At 34.2% G+C, this 25,979-nt stretch overlaps 1 protein-coding gene across 1 annotated transcript; it reads left to right on the top strand.

The window, feature by feature from the left end:
• Window positions 1-8,283: 8,283 nt before the first annotated feature.
• LOC137402349 (clumping factor A-like) lies at window positions 8,284-25,170 on the top strand. The gene is made up of 6 exons (XM_068088848.1): window positions 8,284-8,340; window positions 10,614-11,102; window positions 12,601-12,666; window positions 16,378-16,626; window positions 22,782-22,868; window positions 25,042-25,170. The coding sequence occupies exons 1-6, from the start codon at window positions 8,284-8,286 to the stop codon at window positions 25,168-25,170; spliced, it is 1,077 nt and encodes a 358-aa protein (XP_067944949.1).
• The last annotated feature ends 809 nt before the right edge of the window (window positions 25,171-25,979 follow it).

Here is a 25,979-nt window from a genome sequence, read left to right as displayed (position 1 = left end):
AAGGTAGATAGAGATACTACAGCTAAGGTAGACAGAGATACTACGGCTAAGGTAGATAGAGATACTACAGGTAAGGTAGATGGAGATACTACAGCTAAGGTAGATAGAGATACTATAGCTAAGGTAGATAGAGATACTACAGCTAAAGTAGATAGAGGTACTACAGCTAAGGCGGATAGAGATACCACAACTAAGGTAGATACTGTAGAGATACTACAGCTAAGGTAGATAAATATACTACCAGTAAGGTAGATAGAGATACTACAGCTAAGGTCGATAGAGATACTACAGCTAAGATAGATAGAGATACCACAGCTAAGGTAGATAGAGATACCACATGTAAGGTATATAGAGATACCAGAGGTAAGATAGAGATACCACAGGTAAGATAGATAGAGGTACTACAGCTAAGGTGGATAGAGATACCACAACTAAGATAGATACTGTAGAGATACTACAGCTAAGGTAGATAAATATACTACCAGTAAGGTAGATAGAGATACTACAGCTAAGGTAGATAGAGATACTACAGCTAAGGTAGATAGAGATACCACAGCTAAGGTAGATAGAGATACCACAGCTAAGGTAGATAGAGATACTACAGGTAAGGTAGATAAAGATACTACATATAAGGTAGATAGAAATACCACAGGTAAGGTAGATAGAGATACCACTGGTAAGGTAGATAGAGATACCACTGGTAAGGTAGATAGAGATACCACAGGTAAGGTAGATAGAGATACCACAGCTAAGGTAGATAGAGATACCACAGGTAAGGTAGATAGAGATACCACAGCTAAGGTAGATAGAGATACCACAGGTAAGGTAGATGGAGATACTACAGGTAAGGTAGATAAAGATACTACATATAAGGTAGATAGAGATACCACAGGTAAGGTAGATAGAGATACCACTGGTAAGGTAGATAGAGATACCACTGGTAAGGTAGATAGAGATACCACTGGTAAGGTAGATAGAGATACAACAGGTAAGGTAGATAGAGATACCACAGGTAAGGTAGATAGAGATACCACAGCTAAGGTAGATAGAGATACCACAGGTAAGGTAGATAGAGATAATACAGGTAAGGTGGATAGAGATACCACAGCTAAGGTAGATAGAGATACCACAGCTAAGGTAGATAGAGATACCACAGCTAAGGTAGATTGAGATAATACAGGTAAGCTAGATAGAGATACTACAGCTAGTTTAAACAAGTTTAAGTTAAGCAAATTATTACCAAGTAAAGATAGACTATGCAACCGATATGTGAGTCAACTGAGCTGAGATATTTTAATTGCAGGAATATCAAACTCGTTCTATGGAGCCTGTTGATGACCGATCAATTGGTCCTGGACAAGAAGGAGAGGTAAGTTTGTTTTTTCTTATTACCACAACTTGCTTTTTATATTCAGGCTCCAGCTGACTTCCGAATGTTAGATTATACTCTGATGTTATAAACCTGTGTAGTTTTTCATTTTTCTAGTACTATATCTTCTACTTTGTTTCCAACAGATACCACAGCTAAGGTAGATAGAGATTCTACAGGTAAGGTAGATAGATATTCCACAGCTAAGGTAGATAGAGATACTACAGGTAAGTTAGATAGAGATACTACAGCTAAGGTAGATAGAGATACAACCGCTAAGGTAGATGAGATACTACAGCTAAGGTAGATAGAGATACCACAGCTAAGGTAGATAGATATTCCACCGCTAAGGTAGATAGATATTCCACAGCTAAGGTAGATAGAGATACTACATATAAGGGAGATAGAGATACTACAGCTAAGGTAGATAGAGATATTACAGGTAAGGTAGATAGAGATACTACAGGTAAGTTAGATAGAGATACTACAGCTAAGGTAGATAGAGATACAACCGCTAAGGTAGATGAGATACTACAGCTAAGGTAGATAGAGATACCGCAGCTAAGGTAGATAGAGATTTTACAGGTAAGGTAGATAGACATTCCACAGCTAAGGTAGATAGAGATACTACAGGTAAGTTAGATAGAGATACTACAGCTAAGGTAGATAGAGATACAACCGCTAAGGTAGATGAGATACTACAGCTAAGGTAGATAGAGATACCACAGCTAAGGTAGATAGATATTCCACAGCTAAGGTAGATAGATATTACACAGCTAAGGTAGATAGAGATACTACATATAAGGGAGATAGAGATACTACAGCTAAGGTAGATAGAGATATTACAGGTAAGGTAGATAGAGCTACTACAGCTAAGGTAGATAGAGATACTACAGCTAAGGTAGGTAGAGATACTATAGCTAAGGTACGTAGAGATATTACAGCTAAGGTAGACAGAGATACTACAGCTAAACTCGATAGAGATACTACAGTAAGGTAGATCGAGATACTACAGCTAAGGTAGATAGAGATACTACAGCTAAGGTAGATAGAGATAGTACAGCTAAGTTAGATAGAGATACTACAGCTAAGGTAGATAGAGATACTACAGCTAAGGTAGATAGAGATAACACAGGTAAGGTAGATAGAGATACTACAGGTAAGGTAGAGAGAGATACTACAGGTAAGGTAGATAGAGATACCACAGGTAAGGTAGATAGAGATACCACAGCTAAGGTAGATAGAGATACCACAGCTAAGGTAGATAGAGATACTACAGGTAAGGTAGATAGAGATACTACAGGTAAGGTAGATAGAGATACCACTGGTAAGGTAGATAGAGATACCACTGGTAAGGTAGATAGAGATACCACAGGTAAGGTAGATAGAGATACCACAGGTAAGGTAGATAGAGATACCACAGCTAAGGTAGATAGAGATACCACAGGTAAGGTAGATAGAGATAATACAGCTAAGGTGGATAGAGATACCACAGCTAAGGTAGATAGAGATACCACAGCTAAGGTAGATAGAGATACCACAGCTAAGGTAGATAGAGATACTACAGGTAAGGTAGATAAAGATACTACATATAAGGTAGATAGAGATACCACAGGTAAGGTAGATAGAGATACCACTGGTAAGGTAGATAGAGATACCACTGGTAAGGTAGATAGAGATACCACTGGTAAGGTAGATAGAGATACCACAGGTAAGGTAGATAGAGATACCACAGGTAAGGTAGATAGAGATACCACAGCTAAGGTAGATAGAGATACCACAGGTAAGGTAGATAGAGATAATACAGCTAAGGTGGATAGAGATACCACATATAAGGTAGATAGAGATACCACAGGTAAGGTAGATAGAGATACCACTGGTAAGGTAGATAGAGATACCACTGGTAAGGTAGATAGAGATACCACTGGTAAGGTAGATAGAGATAATACAGGTAAGGTAGATAGAGATACCACAGGTAAGGTAGATAGAGATACCACAGCTAAGGTAGATAGAGATACCACAGCTAAGGTAGATAGAGATAATACAGGTAAGATAGATAGAGATACTACAGCTAGTTTAAACAAGTTTAAGTTAAGCAAATTATTACCAAGTAAAGATAGACTATGCAACCGATATGTGAGTCAACTGAGCTGAGATATTTTAATTGCAGGGTTATCAAACTCGTTCTATGGAGCCTGTTGATGACCGATCAATTGGTCCTGGACGAGAAGGAGACGTAAGTTTGTTTTTTTCTTATTACCACAACTTGCTTTTTATATTCAGGCTCCAGCTGACTTCCGAATGTTAGATTATATTCTGATGTTATAAACCTGTGTAGTTTTTCATTTTTCTAGTACTATATCTTCTACTTTGTTTCCAACAGATACCACAGCTAAGGTAGATAGAGATTCTACAGGTAAGGTAGATAGATATTCCACAGCTAAGGTAGATAGAGATACTACAGGTAAGTTAGATAGAGATACTACAGCTAAGGTAGATAGAGATACAACCGCTAAGGTAGGTGAGATACTACAGCTAAGGTAGATAGAGATACCACAGCTAAGGTAGATAGAGATTCTACAGGTAAGGTAGATAGATATTCCACAGCTACGGTAGATAGGGATACTACAGGTAAGTTACACTAGATAGAGATACTACAGCTAAGGTAGATAGAGATACAACCGCTAAGGTAGATGAGATACTACAGCTAAGGTAGATAGAGATACCACAGCTAAGGTAGATAGATATTCCACAGCTAAGGTAGATAGATATTCCACAGCTAAGGTGGATAGAGATACTACATATAAGGTAGATAGAGATACTACAGCTAAGGTAGATAGAGATATTACAGGTAAGGTAGATAGAGCTACTACAGCTAAGGTAGATAGAGATACTACAGCTAAGGTAGGTAAAGATACTACAGCTTAGGTAGACAGAGATACTACAGCTAAGATAGATAGAGATACTACAGGTAAGGTAGATCGAGATACTACAGCTAAGGTAGATAGAGATACTACAGCTAAGGTAGATAGAGATACTACAGTTAAGGTAGATAGAGATACTATAGCTAAGGTACGTAGAGATACTACAGCTAAGGTAGACAGAGATACTACAGCTAAACTCGATAGAGATACTACAGAAAAGTAGATCGAGATACTACAGCTAAGGTAGATAGAGATACTACAGCTAAGGTAGATAGAGATAGTACAGCTAAGTTGGATAGAGATACTACAGCTAAGGTAGATAGAGATACTACAGCTAAGGTAGATAGAGATAACACAGGTAAGGTAGATAGAGATACTACAGGTAAGGTAGATAGAGATAATACAGGTAAGGTAGATAGAGATACTACAGGTAAGGTAGATAGAGATACCACATGTAAGGTAGATAGAGATACCACAGCTAAGGTAGATAGAGATACCACAGCTAAGGTAGATAGAGATAATACAGGTAAAGTAGATAGAGATACCTCAGGTAAGGTAGATAGAGATACCACAGGTAAGGTATATAGAGATACTACAGCTAAGGTAGATAGAGATACTACGGGTAAGGTATATAGAGATACCAGAGGTAGATAGAGATAATACAGGTAAGGTAGATAGAGATACCACAGGTAAGGTAGATAGAGATACCACAGCTAAGGTAGATAGAGATACCACAGCTAAGGTAGATAGAGATAATACAGGTAAGATAGATAGAGATACTGCAGCTAGTTTAAACAAGTTTAAGTTAAGCAAATTATTACCAAGTAAAGATAGACTATGCAACCGATATGCGAGTCATCTGAGCTGAGAATTTTTAATTGCAGGGTTATCCAACTCGTTCTATGGAATCTGTTGATGACCAATCAATTGGTCCCAGACGAGAAGGAGAGGTAAGTTTGTTTTTTTCTTATTACCACAACTTGCTTTTCATATTTAGGCTCCAGCTAACTTTTGTCTATTAGTCTGTATTCTGATGTTATAAACCTGTGTAATGATTACTATTTTTCTACTACTGTATCTTCTACTCTGCTTCTAACAGAGTAGAAGATGCAGTAGTAAAAATGAGTTTTAACCATAATTTCATTGAATCAGCTTAACTATAATACTTTGTCAATCAACATAGCCATTGTAGCTTTTCCAACATTCTTTTGTCAATGTGTTATCCTATTACCATACCTTGTTTTCTTATATTTGGGCTTTAGCTGACTTCTGACTTTTATACTGCACTCTGATGTTATAGAGCTATGTAATGATTATCATTTTTCTACTACTGTATCTTTTACTTTGTTTCCAACAGAGCCACAGTTTTAAACATAATTCTCTTTTATTTCATTGAATAAGCTATACTTTAATAATTAACCCAACAACACAAAAGCTTTATTATTTTAACATTAATGAGTTTTTCATTTCCATCCGTGAGCCTCACTTCACATGAATAATAATAATAATGGTATGCTTCTGTCATGTAGTGATAATGCTTGGTAGTGTTCTCATGATGCAGAGAAATCCACCACCAGGACTAGTTTTTTATAAGCTACCTTGGGTGGTCCTAACACAAATTAAGGGCTTCTTCTGGAACTGTCAGATTAACCCGATGAATGCCTTTTTGCAACACGTCCAGTCTGAGAGAGCCAGGTGGCCATTTCATTTGCCCAATGTGCGAAGGACAGAGGTGGACCTTTAATGTGCCAACATTGTCAATGTGGTACACGGGGCCTCCAAGTTATGGTCTAGATCCAAAAGACCCAAAAATATAGGGTTGAAAGCTTACTAAGAGCTTTTGTCAGACTGGCATTAAGTAGGACTCGAACCACCAACCCCATGGTTAACAATCAGAGGCACTACCACTAGGCCAACCTGACACCCTAGTCACATGAATACCCTGTGCACTAGTATAGGAGCATAATTATTTTTTATCTGTTTATCTTTTCTAGTTATTAAATGTGTATATTAAAGCTAATGGTTCCTATATTAAGTTGCTGTTTGTTCCCATTTTACCCATCTATGTAAACTATCACTGTTTAGTTTCTTATGAAGCTTTAGAGTCTTCAAAAATACTCTCCAACAGTCAGATAGCACCTCTAATGCTCAATAACTGTGATAGAACTTTATTTGTTTCCTTGTTTCCTTGGCATGCATTTTGAAAATTTTGAATTTTTTTTACATCAGTAATTGTTGATGTGGCATTTTGAGGAGAAATACTTCCTGTTGTTGTTTGCTATTCTTGCTAACTTTTATGATGTTTTGTTTCTATGACTGGTTGCTGTATGAATTATCCCAAGAACATAGAGTAAACGGATTGAGAGACTTTTGCGTCTTTGCTAAAATGGCGTTGTGCATAAAGGGCTTAAATTGAACTTTTTCAGGTTAGTTTCCTAAGTTAAAAGAAAAATGTTACAGCTCATTGACACCTGGATGAGCTACATATTAAGTATGGTATTCTCATAGTTTTGTTAGTCAGACTATTCATAGATTACTTTCGATTAGTTTTGGTTTATTTTTTCTGCTATTAACTTTCTGTGCCAAAATTAAGGTCTTTTAACGTAATATGTTTGCAGAATACTTCTAAAATTTTAGGTTAATTGGAGGATTAGTTTTTTAGATATCACCAAAATACCGAGAGCACTTCTCATCAAACATATAATGACAAAAATAATGGCTGCTGACAGGGCATTAGTTTTATATTGTTGTTAGTTTGTTGTAATAGATCTAATTTTATAGACAATTCACATATTTTTATACATTTTTGCATTTTAAGTTTCTTTTATAGATTCCATTAGATAATCAGCCTTCATCAGCATATGTAAATATATTTATACACTGTGTATATTTCAGTTTGTTTGGGTATCAACTTTTATCAATGTTTTAAGAAAGAGTGTTATAAGTATGAAATATTTAATTCAAATTGATTTACACTCCTACTTCCTTCTAAAGTTTTCGTTTAAATCTGAATATCTTTTAAATTCCCATAAGCTGTTGAATGGGAGGCTGTTTACTATAAAGATTTTTCAGCTCTTGTGTTTTGATGTAAACATATATTTTGCTGACTTTTAGATTGCATCCTGATGTTATGAAGTGTTATAGCAGTGTATCAACATTTTTAGTTAGCTGTTTTGTAACACCTGTTGGAAAAACTGTGTGAAAGCTTAAGAACACTTTTAATTTATATTAATATATACTTCTATTTCTGCCATACGCATTGAGGGCGAGTCGAGCGGTTTCGACCGTGCACAAGAAGGAGAGGTAAAATTATTTTGTCTTTAAATCACCACAACTTCCTTTTCACATTTACACCTAAGCTGACTTCCCATTTTTGGACTGCATTCTGATGTTATAAACTTCTGCAACGGTTAACATGTTTCTACTAGTGCATTTATTCTCTTTTTTGACCTGACCCACAATTTTAATCATAGTTCCTTTAAGCATAGTTTATTTTAAAGATGTGGTTGCGTCAAAAAATTCAATTTAATAAAATTAAGACCCATAAAAGGCTAAAACATCAGCTACAAGTTGATGCCATTTTTGTCTTTGTAGACCAACCCTGTCTAGAGATATATGCGCTTGAATGAGGCCCTCTTTTAAAAAGCTCACGTTCCAGTGGGTGCTTCTTTCGTGACGTCACAAGCAAGATATCTGAAATGAAACCACGAGCGATAAATATGAGGTCGCTTCGTTAGCCAATCATGAGTGCAAAATTTTTATATAGGCCGTAATAAATGTTATCACTGGTGAAACGCGTTGTCTGTGATCTCGAAGATTCTCATCGTTAGAGAATTCATTCTCATTTGTTAGAGAATTCTCATCGTTACTGATTCAACGCGTTTCAACCATTACTAAGTTATACATAGTTTTAAAATGGCTTCAAGTTTGAGCGACTGCGACTCAGAGTTATCTGAGCAACTTTTAGTAAAAGATTGGAGTAGACAGCCTATGGTCAAAGCTGACAGGCGTCAGCAGCATTTTGCTGCAGAGGAAGACAGAATGGAGGTAAATTAACTGTACTAATATTGATTCCATGTACTAATTAATAAAATTATAACTTTTTGCTATCACTAATCATCGTTTTATATTTTTTTATCGGTTCACCTAGCTACATTCGCTTCAAATTTTCTGTGGCATCTTTATCTAGTAAATTAGATTTATGATCTGACATTAGATGTTCACTTTTCACTTGTAGAAAGTGAAGAAAATCAATTGATCAATGCAAATCTTTAATTTCCAGAACCAAAGCTTCGAATCGTCGGCGTGGCGTACTTGTGCCTTTGTTAAACGTTTATTCGTTTTAAAATTACACTCGCAGTCTATTTAACTCCCAATTTGGAAGCTGTCAATAGATACGCTTTAGAATGAAATATCTATGAATGACAAATATTTATTGCATTTGTTTTACTGATTACAGAATGTTTATGTCGTCCCACCAGCTGAAGAAGCTTTGTCAGTGTGGAAACTGCCATAAAGGGGAAAGAGAGACTTGAATGTGTGCTGCTTAAGCCATGATATTTTGTTTGATTTTGTTGCAGTAGATGAATTTGTCTTATTGTATCAGCTAATACTATGTGAGTAGCCACGACTTCATGAATATTTTTAATAAAAGCTTCACGCCGAGATGAAAATATTTTTGCTTGTAAAAATTATATAATAAAATAATATTGTGGAAGATAATGCAAAACATGATTTGCAGAATATTGTAGTGATTTGAATATGGTTTATGGATGTCCGCAGAACTGGAGAATGTGAGTTCAAATCCAGTTTGCAGCAGACTTCTCATCCTTAAAACTTTATCCCTATCTATATTATTTTCAAAGACCTGGCTTGCTTATTTCACTTCGGTAGTATTCGGTAAGGATACTACTAGTAAGAAACTAGTACGTAGATGGTGTAGGCAATGATATACAGCCCCGCTTCAAGGATAGGCGACAGACATAATGTGGGCGGGACTTATGGGAGGTTGTATATCATTAGTATGGGTAGCTGCAGAACTGTACTGATACAAAGACCCCGTTCTACATAGTTGGCTTGACAGAATTGCCGTAGACCGGTAGAATTGGTAGTCGGTACCCAAACGTTTACACAACATTTGGAGAAAGCGAGTAGAACAAATTTTCAATTTTCGTTATTTGAGGCCTTTGAAACATTCATAATAATGCATCTGTAGCAGGATTTAAAATTTTATTCTAGCCAACATGAGCAAATACAAAATAAGATATATGCCAATAGAGCCGCGTAAGACTAGACTTTTATCGCAAATAGCCAATGTGAATACGAGAGATACAGACAGGTTGTCTAACGTGTGACATCATTTTGGGCAAGTCTGGGCACGTTTTTGTGGCCTGAGCGTTTTTACGGCGATCAGATTTTTTCGGTTTTAATCTTCAAATATCTTTGCAATGCGATCGCGTAACACAACAAACAACATATCAATTGATAGAGAAAAAATATTGCTTTCTTTTAAGATCAACTTGAATTTGATGCAACCACATCTTTGATCATAGGATAGAATCATAGCTCTTATGTAGTTTTGCAAACATGTAATTGATTGGCCATTCCGTTGGGTATGCTGTTATATTTGATATTGACACATCAGGGCTTTTTAGTTTTTACTTTTAACGTGGAAGATTTGTGAATTTAGATGGCTTTATAATCCTTTGATATTATGGCTACATAGTGTGTTACAAATTTTATTTTTTAGACAAATCACATATTTTCATGTATATCTCGCCAGTTCTTGTTTGTAGATTCATCATTTAAATACTCAGCCTTCATCAGCGCCTGTAAGTATATTTATGCACATATCTGATTACGATAGGTAAACCTATGTCACGGTGTTTTATAAAAGTTAACTGTAATTCTCCCCCTTTCAGTTTATATGCATCATTAAGAAAACATTGCTAAGGTTATGATGATGTTTAGATTATAGAAATCACTAGTAAAACCTAATCAAATATGGGTTTTAGAGTTACAAAAGTAATTCAAACTATAAATTCTTGACATGCATAAAACAGTTGCATTATCATAAAACATAGTATCAATATTTCAAACAGAATTATATCTTTTTTTACAGACAGAAGGTTTGCTCATTCATGCAGCCGTTTGGTTACGCCTTTTGCAAAAATATATTGCGAGATGTGTCACTCACTGTTTATATAGCGAAGACTCCAAGATTTCTTTTTTGCAAACTTAAGCAGACGTACTTACACAATTGTTGGCAGAATTTAACATGAAAATTAAATTTTTTTTTCAATATGATTAACACTTGACAGAATAACATTCAAGATAGAGACGCTACTGGTAAGGTAGATAGAGATACTACAGCTAAGGTAGAGAAACATACTACAACGAAGGTAGATAGAGATACCACTGGAAAGGTAGATAGAGATACCACTGGTAAGGTAGATAGAGATACCACAGCTAAGGTAGATAGAGATACCACAGCTAAGGTAGATAGATATACCACAGCTAAGGTAGATAAAGATCTCACAGGTAAGGTAGATAGAGATACTACAACTAAGGTAGATAAAGATCTCACAGGTAAGGTAGATAGAGATACTACAGCTAAGGTAGATAGAGATACCACATGTAAGGTAGATAGAGATACCACAGCTAAGGTAGATAGAGATACTACAGCTAAGGTAGATAAAGATCTCACAGGTAAGGTAGATAGAGATACTACAGCTAAAGTAGATAGACATACTACAACTAAGGTAGATAGAGATACCACTGGAAAGGTAGATAGAGATACCACAGCTAAGGTAGATAGAGATACCACTGGTAAGGTAGATAGAGATACTACAGGTAAGGTAGATAGAGATACCACAGCTAAGGTAGATAGAGATACCACAGCTAAGGTAGATAGAGATACCACAGCTAAGGTAGATAGAGATCTCACAAGTAAGGTAGATAGAGATACTACAGCTAAGGTAGATAGAGATACCACTGGTAAGGTAGATAGAGATACTACAGGTAAGGTAGATAGAGATACCACAGCTAAGGTAGATAGAGATACCACAGCTAAGGTAGATAGAGATACCACAGCTAAGGTAGGTAAAGATCTCACAGGTAAGGTAGATAGAGATACTACAGCTAAGGTAGATAAAGATCTCACAGGTCAGGTAAAGTAGATAGAGATACTACAGCTAAGGTAGATAGACATACTACAACTAAGGTAGATAGAGATACCACTGGAAAGGTAGATAGAGATACCACAGCTAAGGTAGATAGAGATACCACTGGTAAGGTAGATAGAGATACTACAGGTAAGGTAGATAGAGATACCACAGCTAAGGTAGATAGAGATACCACAGCTAAGGTAGATAGAGATCTCACAGGTAAGGTAGATCGAGATACTACAGCTAAGGTAGATAGAGATATCACTGGTAAGGTAGATAGAGATACTACAGGTAAGGTAGATAGAGATACCACAGCTAAGGTAGATAGAGATACCACAGCTAAGGTAGATAGAGATACCACAGCTAAGGTAGATAGAGATACCACAGCTAAGGTAGGTAAATATCTCACAGGTAAGGTAGATAGAGATACTACAGCTAAGGTAGATAAAGATCTCACAGGTCAGGTAAGGTAGATAGAGATACTACAGCTAAGGTAGATAGACATACTACAACTAAGGTAGATAGAGCTACCACTGGAAAGGTAGATAGAGATACCACAGCTAAGGTAGATAGAGATACCACTGGTAAGGTAGATAGAGATACTACAGGTAAGGTAGATAGAGATACCACAGCTAAGGTAGATAGAGATACCACAGCTAAGGTAGATAGAGATCTCACAGGTAAGGTAGATCGAGATACTACAGCTAAGGTAGATAGAGATATCACTGGTAAGGTAGATAGAGATACTACAGGTAAGGTAGATAGAGATACCACAGCTAAGGTAGATAGAGATACTACAGCTAAGGTAGATAAAGATCTCACAGGTAAGGTAGATAGAGATACCACAGGTAAGGTAGATAGAGATACCACAGCTAAGGTAGATGGAGATACCACAGCTAAGGTAGATAGAGATACCACAGTGAAGGTAGATAGAGATACTACATGGAAGGTAGATAGAGATACCACAGGTAAGGTAGATAGAGATACTACATGGAAGGTAGATAGAGATACCACAGTGAAGGTAGATAGAGATACTACAGCCAATGTAAGCGAGTTTATGTTAAGTAAGCTATTAGCGAGTAAAGATAAAAGCTATGCAACCAATTTGTAAGTCATCTGAGCTGAGAATTATCAATTGCAGGGTTTTCCAACTGGTTTGATGGAGCTTGTTGATGACCGATCAATTGGTCCTGGACGAGAAGGAGAGGTAAGTTCGTTTTCTTTCTAATTATGTTGGCTTGTTTTTCATATTTAGGCTCTAGTTGACTCCTAGCTTTTAGATTGCATTCTGATGTTGTAAAGCGTTGTAATAATTATCATTTTTTTGCCCTTGTATCTTCTACTCTGCTTACAACAGAGCCACAGTTTCAACTATAATTTAATTGATATTTCATAAAATACGCTGGACTGTAATAAATTCTCCATCAACGCAACAACTTCATTATTCCACCACCATTGGTCTTTCATTTCAAAAAAATACTCTAACGGTCAGACGGCACCTCTAATGCTCAGTAACTGTGATGGAGCTTTATTTGTTTCCCTGTTACATCAACAGCTACACTCTTTCAGGATATTGAGATTTTACATCATCAGTTGTTGGTGTAGCATTTTGATGACAAGTAATTCCTGTTGTTGTTTGTTATCTGTGCTAATTTTTATAATGTGATTCACTGTATGAATTATCACATGAAAATAGAGTAGATGGATTGACGGAATTTCGCATCCCTGATAGGATGGCGTTGTACATAAAGGGCTTAAATTGAATTTCCCAGTTTAGTTAATTGGAAACTTAGTTCTTAAGTTAAAAGAAAAACGTTCCAGCTAATTGACACCCTAAATGAGCTGCATATTAACTATGGTATTTTCATCGTTTTGTTAGTCAGACTATTTGTGGAATTATTTTCGATTCATTTTTGATTTTTTTTCTGTGCTGTCTTAGCTTATGGCGAATAACGCAGTTATGGTCTACTTGTGTAATATGTTTACTTTTAAAGCTTTAGGTTAATAGGAGGATTAGTCTATGAAATATTTCCAAAATGCTGAAATTACCTCTGTTACCTTACATTATTTTTATAGGTCTTTGTAAGTTAGAGATCTGGCTATGTTATAGATCTGTTATCTTTGTTATGTATTAGATCTGGTTTTATTGCCAATTCACCTATTTTTACACATTTATACATTGCAAGTTTGTTTTGTAGATTCCATTAGAAAATCAGCTTGCAACAGCATATGTAAGTTAATTTATACACTTTGTATATTTCAGTTTGCTTAGATATCGACTTTTATCAATGTTTTAAAGAAAATGCTATAAGTATGAAATATTTTATTCAAAATAATTCAGACTAGTATTTCCTTCTAATGTTTTCATTTAAATCTGAATATCTTTTAAATTCCCATAGGTTGTTGACTGGGATGCTGGTTACTATAGTTTTTTTCAGCTCTTGTATTTTGATGTAAACATATATTTTACTCACTTTTAGATTGCATCCTGATGTTATGAAGTGTTATAACATTGTATCAACATCTTTAGTTAGCTGTTTTGTAACACCTGTTGGAAAAAAATGTGTGAAAGCTTAAGGCCGAAGTTTAAATAATATAGGAATTTTTTGAATACTTTTAATTTATACTAATACACATGCTAATAAACATGATATTTATTTGTTATATTTAAAAGTCTCTTTACTTGAAGTGGTTAAAGCATGGCTAAGGTTTTGAGCTTTTGTCCACAAAAGTTAGACAACAACTTTCACAGCCCACATTAAATATTTTGTAAAGATATTTACCACAGTCTTCTGTATGGTTAGGTATAATATCACAGCCACCACTTGTATGTTGAGGTAGATTACCACAGCTATCATTTGTATGTTGACGTAGATTACCACAGCTATCATTTGCAAGTTGAAGTAAACTACCACAGCTATCACTTGTACGTTGAGGTAGATTACCACAGCTATCATTTGCAAGTTGAGGTAAACTACCACAGCTATCACTTGTACGTTGAGGTAAACTACCACAGCTATCACTTGTACGTATGTTGAGGTAGATTACCACAGCTATCATTTGTATGTTTATGTGGATTACCACAGCTATCATTTTAGACTAATAGCTGTGTTGAGATTAACTTTAGACTCATTCATCTATTTTTGCCAAACGCATTGAGGGCAAGTCGAGTGTGCATGAGAAGGAGAAGTAAAATTATTTTGTCTTTAAATCACCCCGACTTCTTTTTCACATTTATACCTAAGCTGACTTGCTATTCTTGGACTGCATTCTGATGTTATAAACTTCTGCAACGGTTAACATGTTTCTACTAGTGCACTTATACTCTCTTGTCACCGGACCTGCAATTTTAATCGTAGTTCCCCTTAATCTTTTGGAATCAGCTTTAATGACAATAAATCAAGACAACCGTTTTACCTACTCTCACAATATTGTGTTCATCATTTTCATTTGTATTCTATACACTGAACACACATAAATTGTGCATTAGTATTTGAAGACAATTATGTTTCATCAGCTCGCGTCTTCGCACGAATTAGAAAAAACTCATTTATCATCTTTTTTTACCTTATCGGTTTCAAAACTTCTTTTAAATTTGTATATTGAATTATTACTCATTATTATCATTCATTACTATTATCACTCAAATGGTATCATAATTACTTTACTTCTTTGTTATCTTTGCGCACATGTCACTGGTCCATGTGAACAGTCACTCTTTATTTTCCTTCTTAGACTTTAAATTTTTTTTGCATTTTTCAAAAGTTAATTTCAAGTGAGATAGCGACTGTACTTTTCATTACATGTAATATAACTTTATCTATTTCCTTATTGCATTAACAGTTACACAATGCAAAGAAGTTTGAGACTTGGTGTAGCATTTCAGCAGAATTATGTGAATACCATCTTTAAGTAGTAACTCAGAATGAGACTTTACCATTATATGAGCTAGTAAAGACTTTCTACTCTCTGCCCAGCACAAATTAATAAGCCACTGTCAACTATTAGGATAAAATCTTAGCTCTTATGTAGTTTTGCAAACATGTATTTGATTGGCCATTCCATTGGGTATGCTGTTATATTTGATATTGACACTTCAGAGCTTTTTAGTTTTTACTTTTAACGTGGAAGATTTGTGAATTTAGACGGCTTTATAATCCTTTGATATTATGGCTACATAGTGTGTTACAAATCTTATTTTAATAGAAAAATCACATATTTTCATGTATGTCTTGCCAGTTTTTTTTGTAGATTCATCATTTAAACACTCAGCCTTCATCAGCACCTGTAAGTATATTTATGCATATATCTGATTACGATAGGTAAACCTATGTCACGGTGTTTTATAAAAGTTAACTGTAATTCTCCCTTTTCAGTTTATATTCATCATTAATAAAACATTGCTAAGGTTGTGATGATGTTTATATTATAGAAATCACTGGAAAAGCTAACCAAACATGGGTTTTAGAGTTACAAAAAGTAATTCAAACTATAAATGCTTGACATGGATTCTCTTAAAACATAGTATCAATCTTTCAAACAAAGTTATAACTTTTTTTACACACAAAATGTTTGCTCATTCCGGCAGCTGTTGGGTTTCGCCTTTTGCAAAAATAGATTGTGAGGTGTGTCACTCACTGTTTATATAGCAAAAACTCCCACATTTCCTATTTGCGAACTTAAGTAGACGTACTTACACATTTTTTGGCAGAACTTAATATGAAAATTTAAAACTTTTTTAATATGAATAGCGCTTGACAGTAAAACATTAAATATAATGTAGATATTTAAAATTTTTAAAAAATAATGAATAAAATATGTTAAAAGTTAATCAAGCTTTTGGACTATTTGTTAATTATAAATACAAATACAACATACCGTTAAAAGTTCAGAGAGATAATGATGACAACCCTGTTAGTATCTTCAAGTAGATAGAGATTCTCAAGGTACGGTAGATAAAGATAGCACAAGTAAGGTAGATAGAGATGCCACAGGTGACGTAGATAGAGATACCACAGGTAAGGTAGATGGAGATACCACAGGTAAGGTAGATAGAGATACTACAGATAAGTTAGACAGAGATGCTACAGGTAAGGTGGATGGAGATACCACAGGGAAGGTAGCTATAGATAACACAGGTAAAGTAGATAGAGATAACACAGGTAAGGTAGATAGAGATACCACATGGAAGGTAGATAGAAAAAACACAGGTAAGGTAGATAGAGATAACACAGGTAAGATAGATAGATATCCCACTAGTAAGGTAGATAGAGATACCACTGGTAAGGTAGATAGATATACTACAGCTAAGGTAGATAGAGATACTACAGGTAAGGTAGATAGAAGTAACACTGGTAAGGTAGATAGAGATACCACTGGTAAGGTAGATAGGGATACCACGGTTAAGGTAGATAGGAATACAACAGCTAAGGTTGATAGGCATACCACAGCTTAGGTGGATATAGATACCACTGGTAAGGTAGATAGAGATACTACAGATAAGGTAGATAGGGATACCACAGGTAAGGTAGATAGAGATACCACAGCTAAGGTAGATATAGATACTACAGCTAAGGTAGATAGAGATACTACAGCCAATTTAAGCGAGTTTATGTTAAGTAAGATATTAGCGAGTAAAGCTAAAAGCTATGCAACCAATATGTAAGTCATCTGAGCTGAGAACTATTAATTGCAGGGTTATCCAACTCGTTCTATGCATTCTGATGTCATAAAGCTTTGTAATAATTATCAGTTTTTACCTCTGTATCTTTTACTCTGCTTACAACAGAGCCACAGTTTTCACTATAATTTAATTTTTGTTTCATAAAATAATTGATCAACTTTTATCATTATTTAAAAAAAATTGCTATAAGTATGAAATGTTTGATTCAAAATGATTCAGACTAGTATTTCCTTCTAATGTTTTCATTTAAATCTGAATAACTTTTAAATTCCCATAGGTTGTTGACTGGGAGGCTGGTTACTATAGTTTTTTCAGCTCTTGTGTTTTGATGTAAACATATATTTTACTCACTTTTAGATTGCATCCTGATGTTATGAAGTGTTAAAACATTGTATCAACATCTTTAGTTAGCTGTTTTGTAACACCTGTTGAAAAAAAATGTGTGAAAGCTTAAGAACACTTTTAATTTATACTAATACACATGCTAAAGTAAAACATGATATTTATTTTTTATATTTAAAAGTCTCGTTACTTGAAGTGGTTGAAGCATCGCTAAGGTTTTGAACCTTTGTCCACAAAAGTTAGACAACAAGTTTCACAGCCCACATTAAATATTTTGTACAGATATTTACCACAGTCTTCTGTATGGTTAGGTAGAATATCACAGCCACCACTTGTATGTTGAGGTAGATTACCACAGCTTTCACTTGTACGTTGAGGTAGATTACTACAGCTAGCATTGGTATGTTGAGGTAGATTATCACAGCTATCACTTGTATGTTGAGGTAGAGTATCACAGCTATCACTTGTATGTTGAGGCAGATTACCACAGCTATCATTTTTAATTTGAAGTAAACTACCACAGCTATCACTTGTATGTTGAGGGAAACTACCATAGCTATCACTTGTACATATGTTGAGGTAGATTATCACAGCTATCACTTCTACATGTACATTGTGGTAGATTACCACAGCTATCATTTGTAAGTTGAGGGAAACTACCACAGCTATCATTTGTATGTATGTTGAGGTATATTACCACAGCTATCATTTTTATACTAATAGCTGTGTTGAGATTTTAGACTCATTCATCTATTTCTGCCATATGCATTGAGGGCGAGTCGAGCGGTTTCGACTGTGCACAAGAAGGAGAGGTATTACATGTATTTTGTCTTTAAATCACCACGACTTCCTTTTCACATTTATACCTAAGCTGACTTGCTATTCTTGGACTGCATTCTGATGTTATAAACTTCTGCAACAGTTAACATGTTTCTAGTAGTGCATTTATACTCTCTTTTCACCTGACCCACAATTTTAATCATAGTTCCCCTTAATCTTTTGGACTCAGCTTTAATGACAATAGATCAAAACAGCCGTTTTACCTACTCTCACAATATTGTGTTCATCATTTTCATTTGTATTCTATACACTGCACACATATAAATTATGCATTAGTATTTGAAGACAATCATGTTTCATCAGTTCGCGTCTCCGCTAAAATCAGAAAAACTCATTTATCATCTTTTTTTACCGTATCGGTTTTAAAACCTCTTTTAAATTTGTATATTAAATTATTACCCATTATTATTATTTTTCATTATTATCATTCATTACTATTATCACTCAAATGATATCATAATTACTTTACTTGTTTGTTATTTTTGCGCACATGCCACTGTTCCATGCAAACAATCACTCATTATTTTCCTTCTTAGACTTTAAATATTTTATTTTTTGCATTTTTCAAAAATTAATCTCCAGTGAAATAGAACCTGTACTTTTCCCTAACTGTGATATAACTTTTTCTTTATTGCATTAACAGTTACACGCAGCGAGAAAGTTAGAGAGTTGGTGTAGCATTTCAGCAGAATTATGTGAACTGCCATCTTTTAGCGTTGCTTTGAAAATGCATCTTCAGCAGTGGACAAATTTTGCTTGATTAACTTTAGTTAAACCTATGTTATCTATGTTGCCTTCCTGCAACATAAACCTGTAATCTGAATTTACGAGTTCCTTTGAATATGGAGCTTCAACCATTATATTCTTGCTTTTTAGAGCATTTTTTTCTAGAGGCCCCACCTGCTGGACAAGTGCTAGATGTATGAATACTATAACATATTTCATGTAGCTTGCCACTTTGTCTTTAACATGTAAAAAATACATGTAGAGTTTACACCCAACTGTGAACTACGCTGTTTCACTTAAAATTTGATGGAATGTTTTGGAACTATTGAACTTTCTCTGCTAATGAGATATTGATAAATTTGTTGTGTTAGTTTTGTCTCCCCGATTTGTCTTTTACTCACCGAAATTGCTTTCAAGTCATTTTGTTTTCCGAAGAACATTTGAGAAGAATTTTTTAAGACTTTCCAGTTGGTTGTAAGAATTTAGTGAGAAACACTTATTTTATGGACAAATCCTTACTCAGAAATCATCAGGTTATACTGAGTAGTTTTGTTACCTGTAATTACAGTTTAGCTTTTCAATTTAATTTTTGTATTTTCTGACACTACTTTATTAGCTAATGCTCATGCCCTTTCATTGCTTTTGTACCATACTTTTTTATTATGACGAGCTTTCTTTGCTAATGGTTAGCGCATTTAGTTGGTTGCTGTTTGACTCTTAATTAGGTTTAGTATAGTAATTAAGATTGATCAGTAGTTAAATTGAATGAAGTATGCATCAATGATATCTGGACTCTGTATCGGAAAAGGTTAAACTGAACCTTTTTACTTTAGTCTCATAGGTTAAAAGTGCAAAGTTATAGCCAATCAAAACCCTAAATAAGATGCATATTAACTATGTCAACTTCCTTATCCAATGAGTCCTACTTTTATTAGTGAACCGATTTGAAGGCATCTATGCTCCTTTGACCATATATTATGAATAATTGATATATGTTATCTACACATGTACCTTAAGTTTCTTCTGAGTTGAAGGAGCAGGAAATCAACCTTATGAGGTTACATTTACATAGAGGAGAGCTTGATGGTGCTTCTCATCCCTCCTCTAACATATTAAACTCACCCACCTTACTACTTACAATGATGAGCAACCAACTTAGTTTTGGTTAAGCGTAATTTAGTGGTACAAAAAAAAATTAATTTAGCAATAATTTAGTAACAACTATTGTTGTTTCGTTTTTAGAGTACATCTCAGGATGAGTCTGTACACTCAAGTGATGGAGAACTAGTAAGAATCTGTCTTAGGTTTAGATTTATTGAGCATGACAAAAAATCTTGGTCACTGAGAAAAGTTCTAACACAATCATGATAAATTAAATGTTTTACAGTTACATGTACATCTGTTCTAGTAATGGTCAAGTGGCTCATTCATTTTTTTGTTCAGCTAACCAGTCACTTGATATATGTAAATGCCTTCTAGTTGGAAACTTGTTTTTTGTGTTTTTTATTTTGACAATAGGCTGAGTTTGTTATCATTTAGATGAAAGCAAATGCATCTCCTTCCACACATTGCCATTACAAATAAGTGACCTAGTTGCTTAATTAATCAATTATCTGTATATCTGTCAACTTCAAACATTTCTAAGATCCTCTATTGTTTTCCAGGGTTTGATACAACAAGGTCAAACCTCGCCTCCTAATGATCAACCTATTAGCGGCTTACTAAGCCAGGTATTTTGGAGTAGCTGATATATTAACTTTTGTGAATATGTTAAAAATGAGTATCAACTATTTGATTAAAAACTATTGCCGCCAGTACTAAAGCCGTCGTTTAAGTTTGAATATCTTCTAATTTACCATAGGCTGTTGAAAAGGCAGCTGTTCTCTAAAAGGCTAAAATTTTAGCTCATATGTAATGATGAAAAAATGTATTTGATTGGTCAGTCTGTAGGGACAAACATTGCGCTCTTCTGTTTTTTATGTTGGTTGAATTTATTTTTTATATTTAAAACTGACTAAAAACTGCAAATTAATTATGTTCAAGCATTACTAAGTTTTTTTTCTTTGTTCGCAGAAGTTAGACAACGACTTTCACCATCAGTATTAATATCTTTGTACTTACAACAGTTTTCATTTGGAAGTATATATAGATATCTCAGCTATACCGTACCCGAGCTAGGAAATATTTAACCGGTAGCTACGGTACCATAGCTGATACTGTAGCTATCATTTATAAGTTTAGATGGCTGTACCACAGCTACCCTTTGTAAGTTTAGATAGATGTACCGCAGCTATTATTTGTAAGTTTAGATAGATGTACCACAGCTATCATTTGTAAGTTTAGATAGATGTACCACAGCTATCATTAGTAAGTTTAGATAGATGTACCATAGCTATCATTTGTAAGTTTAGATAGATGTACCACAGCTATTATTTGTAAGTTTAGATAAATGTACCACAGCTATCATTTGTAAGTTTAGATAGATGTACTACAGCTATCATTAGTAAGTTTAGATAGATGTACCACAGCTATCATTTGTAAGTGTAGATAGATGTACCACAGCTATCATTTGTAAGTTTAGATAGATGTACCACAGCTGTTATTTGTAAGTTTAGATAGATATACCACAGCTATCATTTGTAAGTGTAGATAGATGTACCACAGCTATCATTTGTAAGTTTAGATAGATGTACCACAGCTATCATTTGTAAGTTTAGATAGATGTACCACAGCTGTTATTTGTAAGTTTATATGGCTGTACCACAGCTACCCTTTGTAAGTTTAGATAGATGTACCACAGCTATCATTAGTAAGTTTAGATAGATGTACTACAGCTATCATTAGTAAGTTTAGATAGATGTACCACAGCTATCATTAGTAAGTTTAGATAGATGTACTACAGCTATCATTAGTAAGTTTAGATAGATATACCCCAGCTATCATTAGTAAGTTTAGATAGATGTACCACAGCTATCATTAGTAAGTTTAGATAGATGTACTACAGCTGTTATTAGTAAGTTTATATAGATGTACCACAGCTATCATTTGTAAGTTTAGATAGATGTATCACAGCTATCATTTGTAAGTTTAGATAGATATACCACAGCTATCATTAGTAAGTTTAGATAGATGTACCACAGCTATCATTTGTAAGTTTAGATAGATGTACCACAGCTATTATTAGTAAGTTTAGATAGATGTACCATAGCTATCATTAGTAAGTTTAGATAGATGTACCATAGCTATCATTAATAAGTTTAGATAGATGTACCACAGCTACCATTTGTGAGGTTAATTAGATGTACCTCTGCTATCATTTGTAAGTTTAGAAATATTTACCGCAGCTATCATTTGTAAATTCAAATAGATGTGCCAGTGCTACTGTTTATAAATTTAAATGCATGTTATATAACTATAATTGGTAAGTTTAGGTAATTTTACACAGCTCTCATTTGCAAATTGAACTTTTTATACTTTTAGCAAAGCTACAGTTTGCACTATACTTCCTATTCAATTTATTAATTTGATGTTATGACAATACTTTATGCGTCATTTACGATTCTCATTGCACTTTGTTTATTAATTTCATCTGCCTTTTACCCATTGGACAGATTTAAATTTTTGCTAGGATAGGAAAGCAGTAATTTTCTTTTATTATGGATACAAAATTCTTTCAATCGTACTGGCTACCTTCTTATGACAGTAACTGACTTATCTTATGTATGCTTTAGGTTATTTCAGAGCTGGAGCAGCGGGAAATGGACCTACAGATGCAAAGTGGAGAGTATCCCCAGTTTTCTCCGCCACTCTCCAGCACGGTAAACCCACACATCTTAATTTTGCAATGACCAGCAACAAAATTGGTTTTGGCTGAACAAATTTGGAGAACAATTAACGTTTCTTTTCATGTTTTAGTGTTAGTTCATCATGAAGATCAGCTGAAATTTTTATCATTCATATATAGCCCTACTTGTAAAACATTGACTTATTAGGTTTTCTCTGAACACTTATCGGTTACTCTCTTTTGTACTTAGTTTTTGTTATCATTAGGCACATTTATGCCTAATGAGTAAACAATGTTGTTGCACTAAAATTTTGACGAAATATTTTAGAACAAAGAAGCTCCTTCACTATTAAAGTACATATTTGTGCAGTAGTTGCGTTATTTGTTGTCTCCCTGATTTATTTTTCTGTATTAAAGTTTTTTTCATGCTTATTGACTGAACGCTTGAAATAATCTATTGATAGTTTTTAATGTTGCTATGTGAAAAATTTGGTGAGAAAAACTTATTTCATAGACTAATCCTAGCACTCTGAAACAATATAGTTTCATGCAGAAAAGTTTTGTTTTTCTATTGCTTTTGCTGTTCTTTTCTTCTTTTTAATGGTATTAACAGTTTAGATTCATGTCTTTTCATTGCTTCTGAACAACAGTTGATATATTGTTGAGTTTCTTAGGCTAATAGCTAGTGTAGTTTGGTAGATTGGCTCTTCATTAAGTATAAAAAGGAAATTATGTTATAAATGTGTGTTCCCATCAGCTGATTTTCTGCCGATTGTCTAGACATTTTTTTAGCCCAATGAACAAAAATTGCATCATGTAAAAAAAGCAAACCAAAGTAAAGCAAGCAAAGCCCAAAACTGAGTTTGTTCAGAAATAAATTTTATTTATTTTAAATTTTTATCAAATATTATCCAGAGATAAAATTTGATGGCACACTTCCAGGTGCTATCAACGTAATTATTGCTTGCATTTATTTATTATAGCAACAGCATAATAACAAAAGAATCTGCTTAAATTATTATGCCATTGTTTTATTAATTGAATCAGATGCTGTAAGCAAAAGATCGTTTTCCCTAAAGTTGTCCCATTATTAATGATAAACTGGACAGTGCAAAATAATTGGGAAACTTTATTAAAACATTTACTTAAAACTCGGTAACAAATAGTAAACAAAATGTAAGTCTTGATTCACCAAAATAAATCAGCAAAATTTCCCAGAGCCTGCAAATACAATAAAAAAAGTTATACACTTCTGGTTCAAACCCATGCTGTTGTGGATAGAGAAATTTGAACAGATGACTCCCATAAAATTATTCAGAGATTGGCCAGAAAACTTGGTTTGCAACTCAGCTGGTGTGATTGCAACTTTAAATTAATGATTTCAATTAATGGTTGTGGTTTAATACTAAGACTGACAAAAAGACTATGTAAATAACATAGTTAATATTCATCTTATCTAGCTGATTTATTGGCTGTAATACTGCTCCTTCAACTAACAAAAATAAAGTAAAAAAGGTTTAGTTTAATCCTTTCATGTGCAGAGTCCTGACTTCAGTGATACAAAATTCTTTCAATCCATCTAGCAATCCTATTAGTTTATTACATCTAATAAAGAGCCAATTTAATAAATGCGGTATCTTTTAGCATAAGAGGCTTATCACAGTAACAATTGGTGTTCAGAAGCAGGGAAAAGACATGAATTTTAGCTGTTAATGTAATTCAAATAGAAAGATGAAATGGATAAGATAAAACGTTCGCTGCACAGGCAAGAAAACTACTCAGTTTAACACAATCACTCTCCAGTATTTTAGAGCAATTCCTGTAGTTTATAATGCACAATATTTAAGAAAGATGATACAAATGGCAATAGTGTTGGAAAAAAATAAACTATGTGCATAAAGCTCCATTGTTTTAGAGTTTTAGAAGTAGTCTATGAAATCAGTGTTTCTCACAAAATTATCTATGTAGCAACATAAAAAACTATCAAGAGATTTCCCTGGCGTTTGTCAGCAAGCCTGAAAACAAAGCTGATAACGAAGAGCAAATCAAGGACACTACAACTAACAAAATGATTGCAAAAATACCTAATTTGCAAAGAAACTTTTTTTTTAAAGTGTTTCATCAAAATTTTAGCCACAAGAAAATTATTTCAATCATACTGTCTACTCTCTTACAACAGTAACTAATATATCTTATGTATGTTTTAGGATGTTCTTGTGCAGCGCTCGCAGCAAGAAATCAACCCAGTGTCAGTAGATTTGTTAAATGGGGAATATATTCGGGATTTTCATTTGCTCTCCATCTCGGTAAACTTACTCGCCTTAATTTTGCAATGACCAGCAACAAAATTGGCTTTGGCTGAGAATAAGTATTGTTTCATTTTATGTTTGTGTGTTAGTTCATCATGAAAATCAGCTGAGTTTTTCATCATTCAGATATAGAACTACTTGTAAAGCATTGACTTCCTAGCTTTTCTCCAAATACTTATTGATTGCACTTTTTTCTACTTAGTTCTTGTTATAGTTTTTATTCATCAAATTTTTTACAGCGTTTATAAGCAACATTAAAAAATTATATTACGTTGGTGTTCAGATCTAATATTTCTAAAAAAATCACCCACAATCACACCATTAGGTTTTGTATGATTGTTTTTGCAGGTTTCTTCTGATAACCACTTTTTAAGAGCACTTGTGAGTATGTTTATGAGCTGTGTATAATCAATTTTGTCAGAGAGCTTATATTGTAGTATGTATGAATGCTAACTATTGTTCTACAATTTAAAACCATATGCATAATTAAAAGGTTTTATTATAGCTTCTGTTAGATATATCATAGCTATCTATTGTAAGTTTAGATAAAGGTACCACGGCTATCATTCTTAAGTTTAGGTAAGTGTTCCACAACCATCATTCTTAAGTTTAAATATAATTTACAATGGAAAACCATCATTTATTACCTGTTTATGCTTTCTCAGTGTCAAAACAGCAATTAAATCTGTATAACAGAACTTTCAGTGTTTTGCTTGCTTTTTATAATTGTCTATTTGTCACTGATTCGTGTGAACTTTATTTATCTTAGTTCTTTTATTAGGCCCAGCTCAATAGTAATGGTTTCCTATAGTTAGATGGTGCTGGTTATTTCCAGT

Source organism: Watersipora subatra, chromosome 8, assembly GCF_963576615.1.
Source record: "Watersipora subatra chromosome 8, tzWatSuba1.1, whole genome shotgun sequence".
Taxonomy (NCBI): Eukaryota; Metazoa; Bryozoa; class Gymnolaemata; order Cheilostomatida; family Watersiporidae; genus Watersipora; species Watersipora subatra.
Note: the sequence above shows the minus strand (reverse complement) of the source record. Positions and strands in the feature narration are given on the sequence as shown.

What these genes read in the sequence shown, in the direction of transcription:
- LOC137402349 (XM_068088848.1), top strand. Translation starts at nt 8,284, where the DNA reads ATGGTCAAAGCTGACAGGCGTCAGCAGCATTTTGCTGCAGAGGAAGAC. An exon ending in CAGAGGAAGACAGAATGGAG is followed by an intron (nt 8,341 to 10,613) that starts GTAAATTAACTG and finishes AACACTTGACAG; the next exon opens with AATAACATTCAAGATAGAGA. An exon ending in CTCCGCCACTCTCCAGCACG is followed by an intron (nt 22,869 to 25,041) that starts GTAAACCCACAC and finishes TGTATGTTTTAG; the next exon opens with GATGTTCTTGTGCAGCGCTC.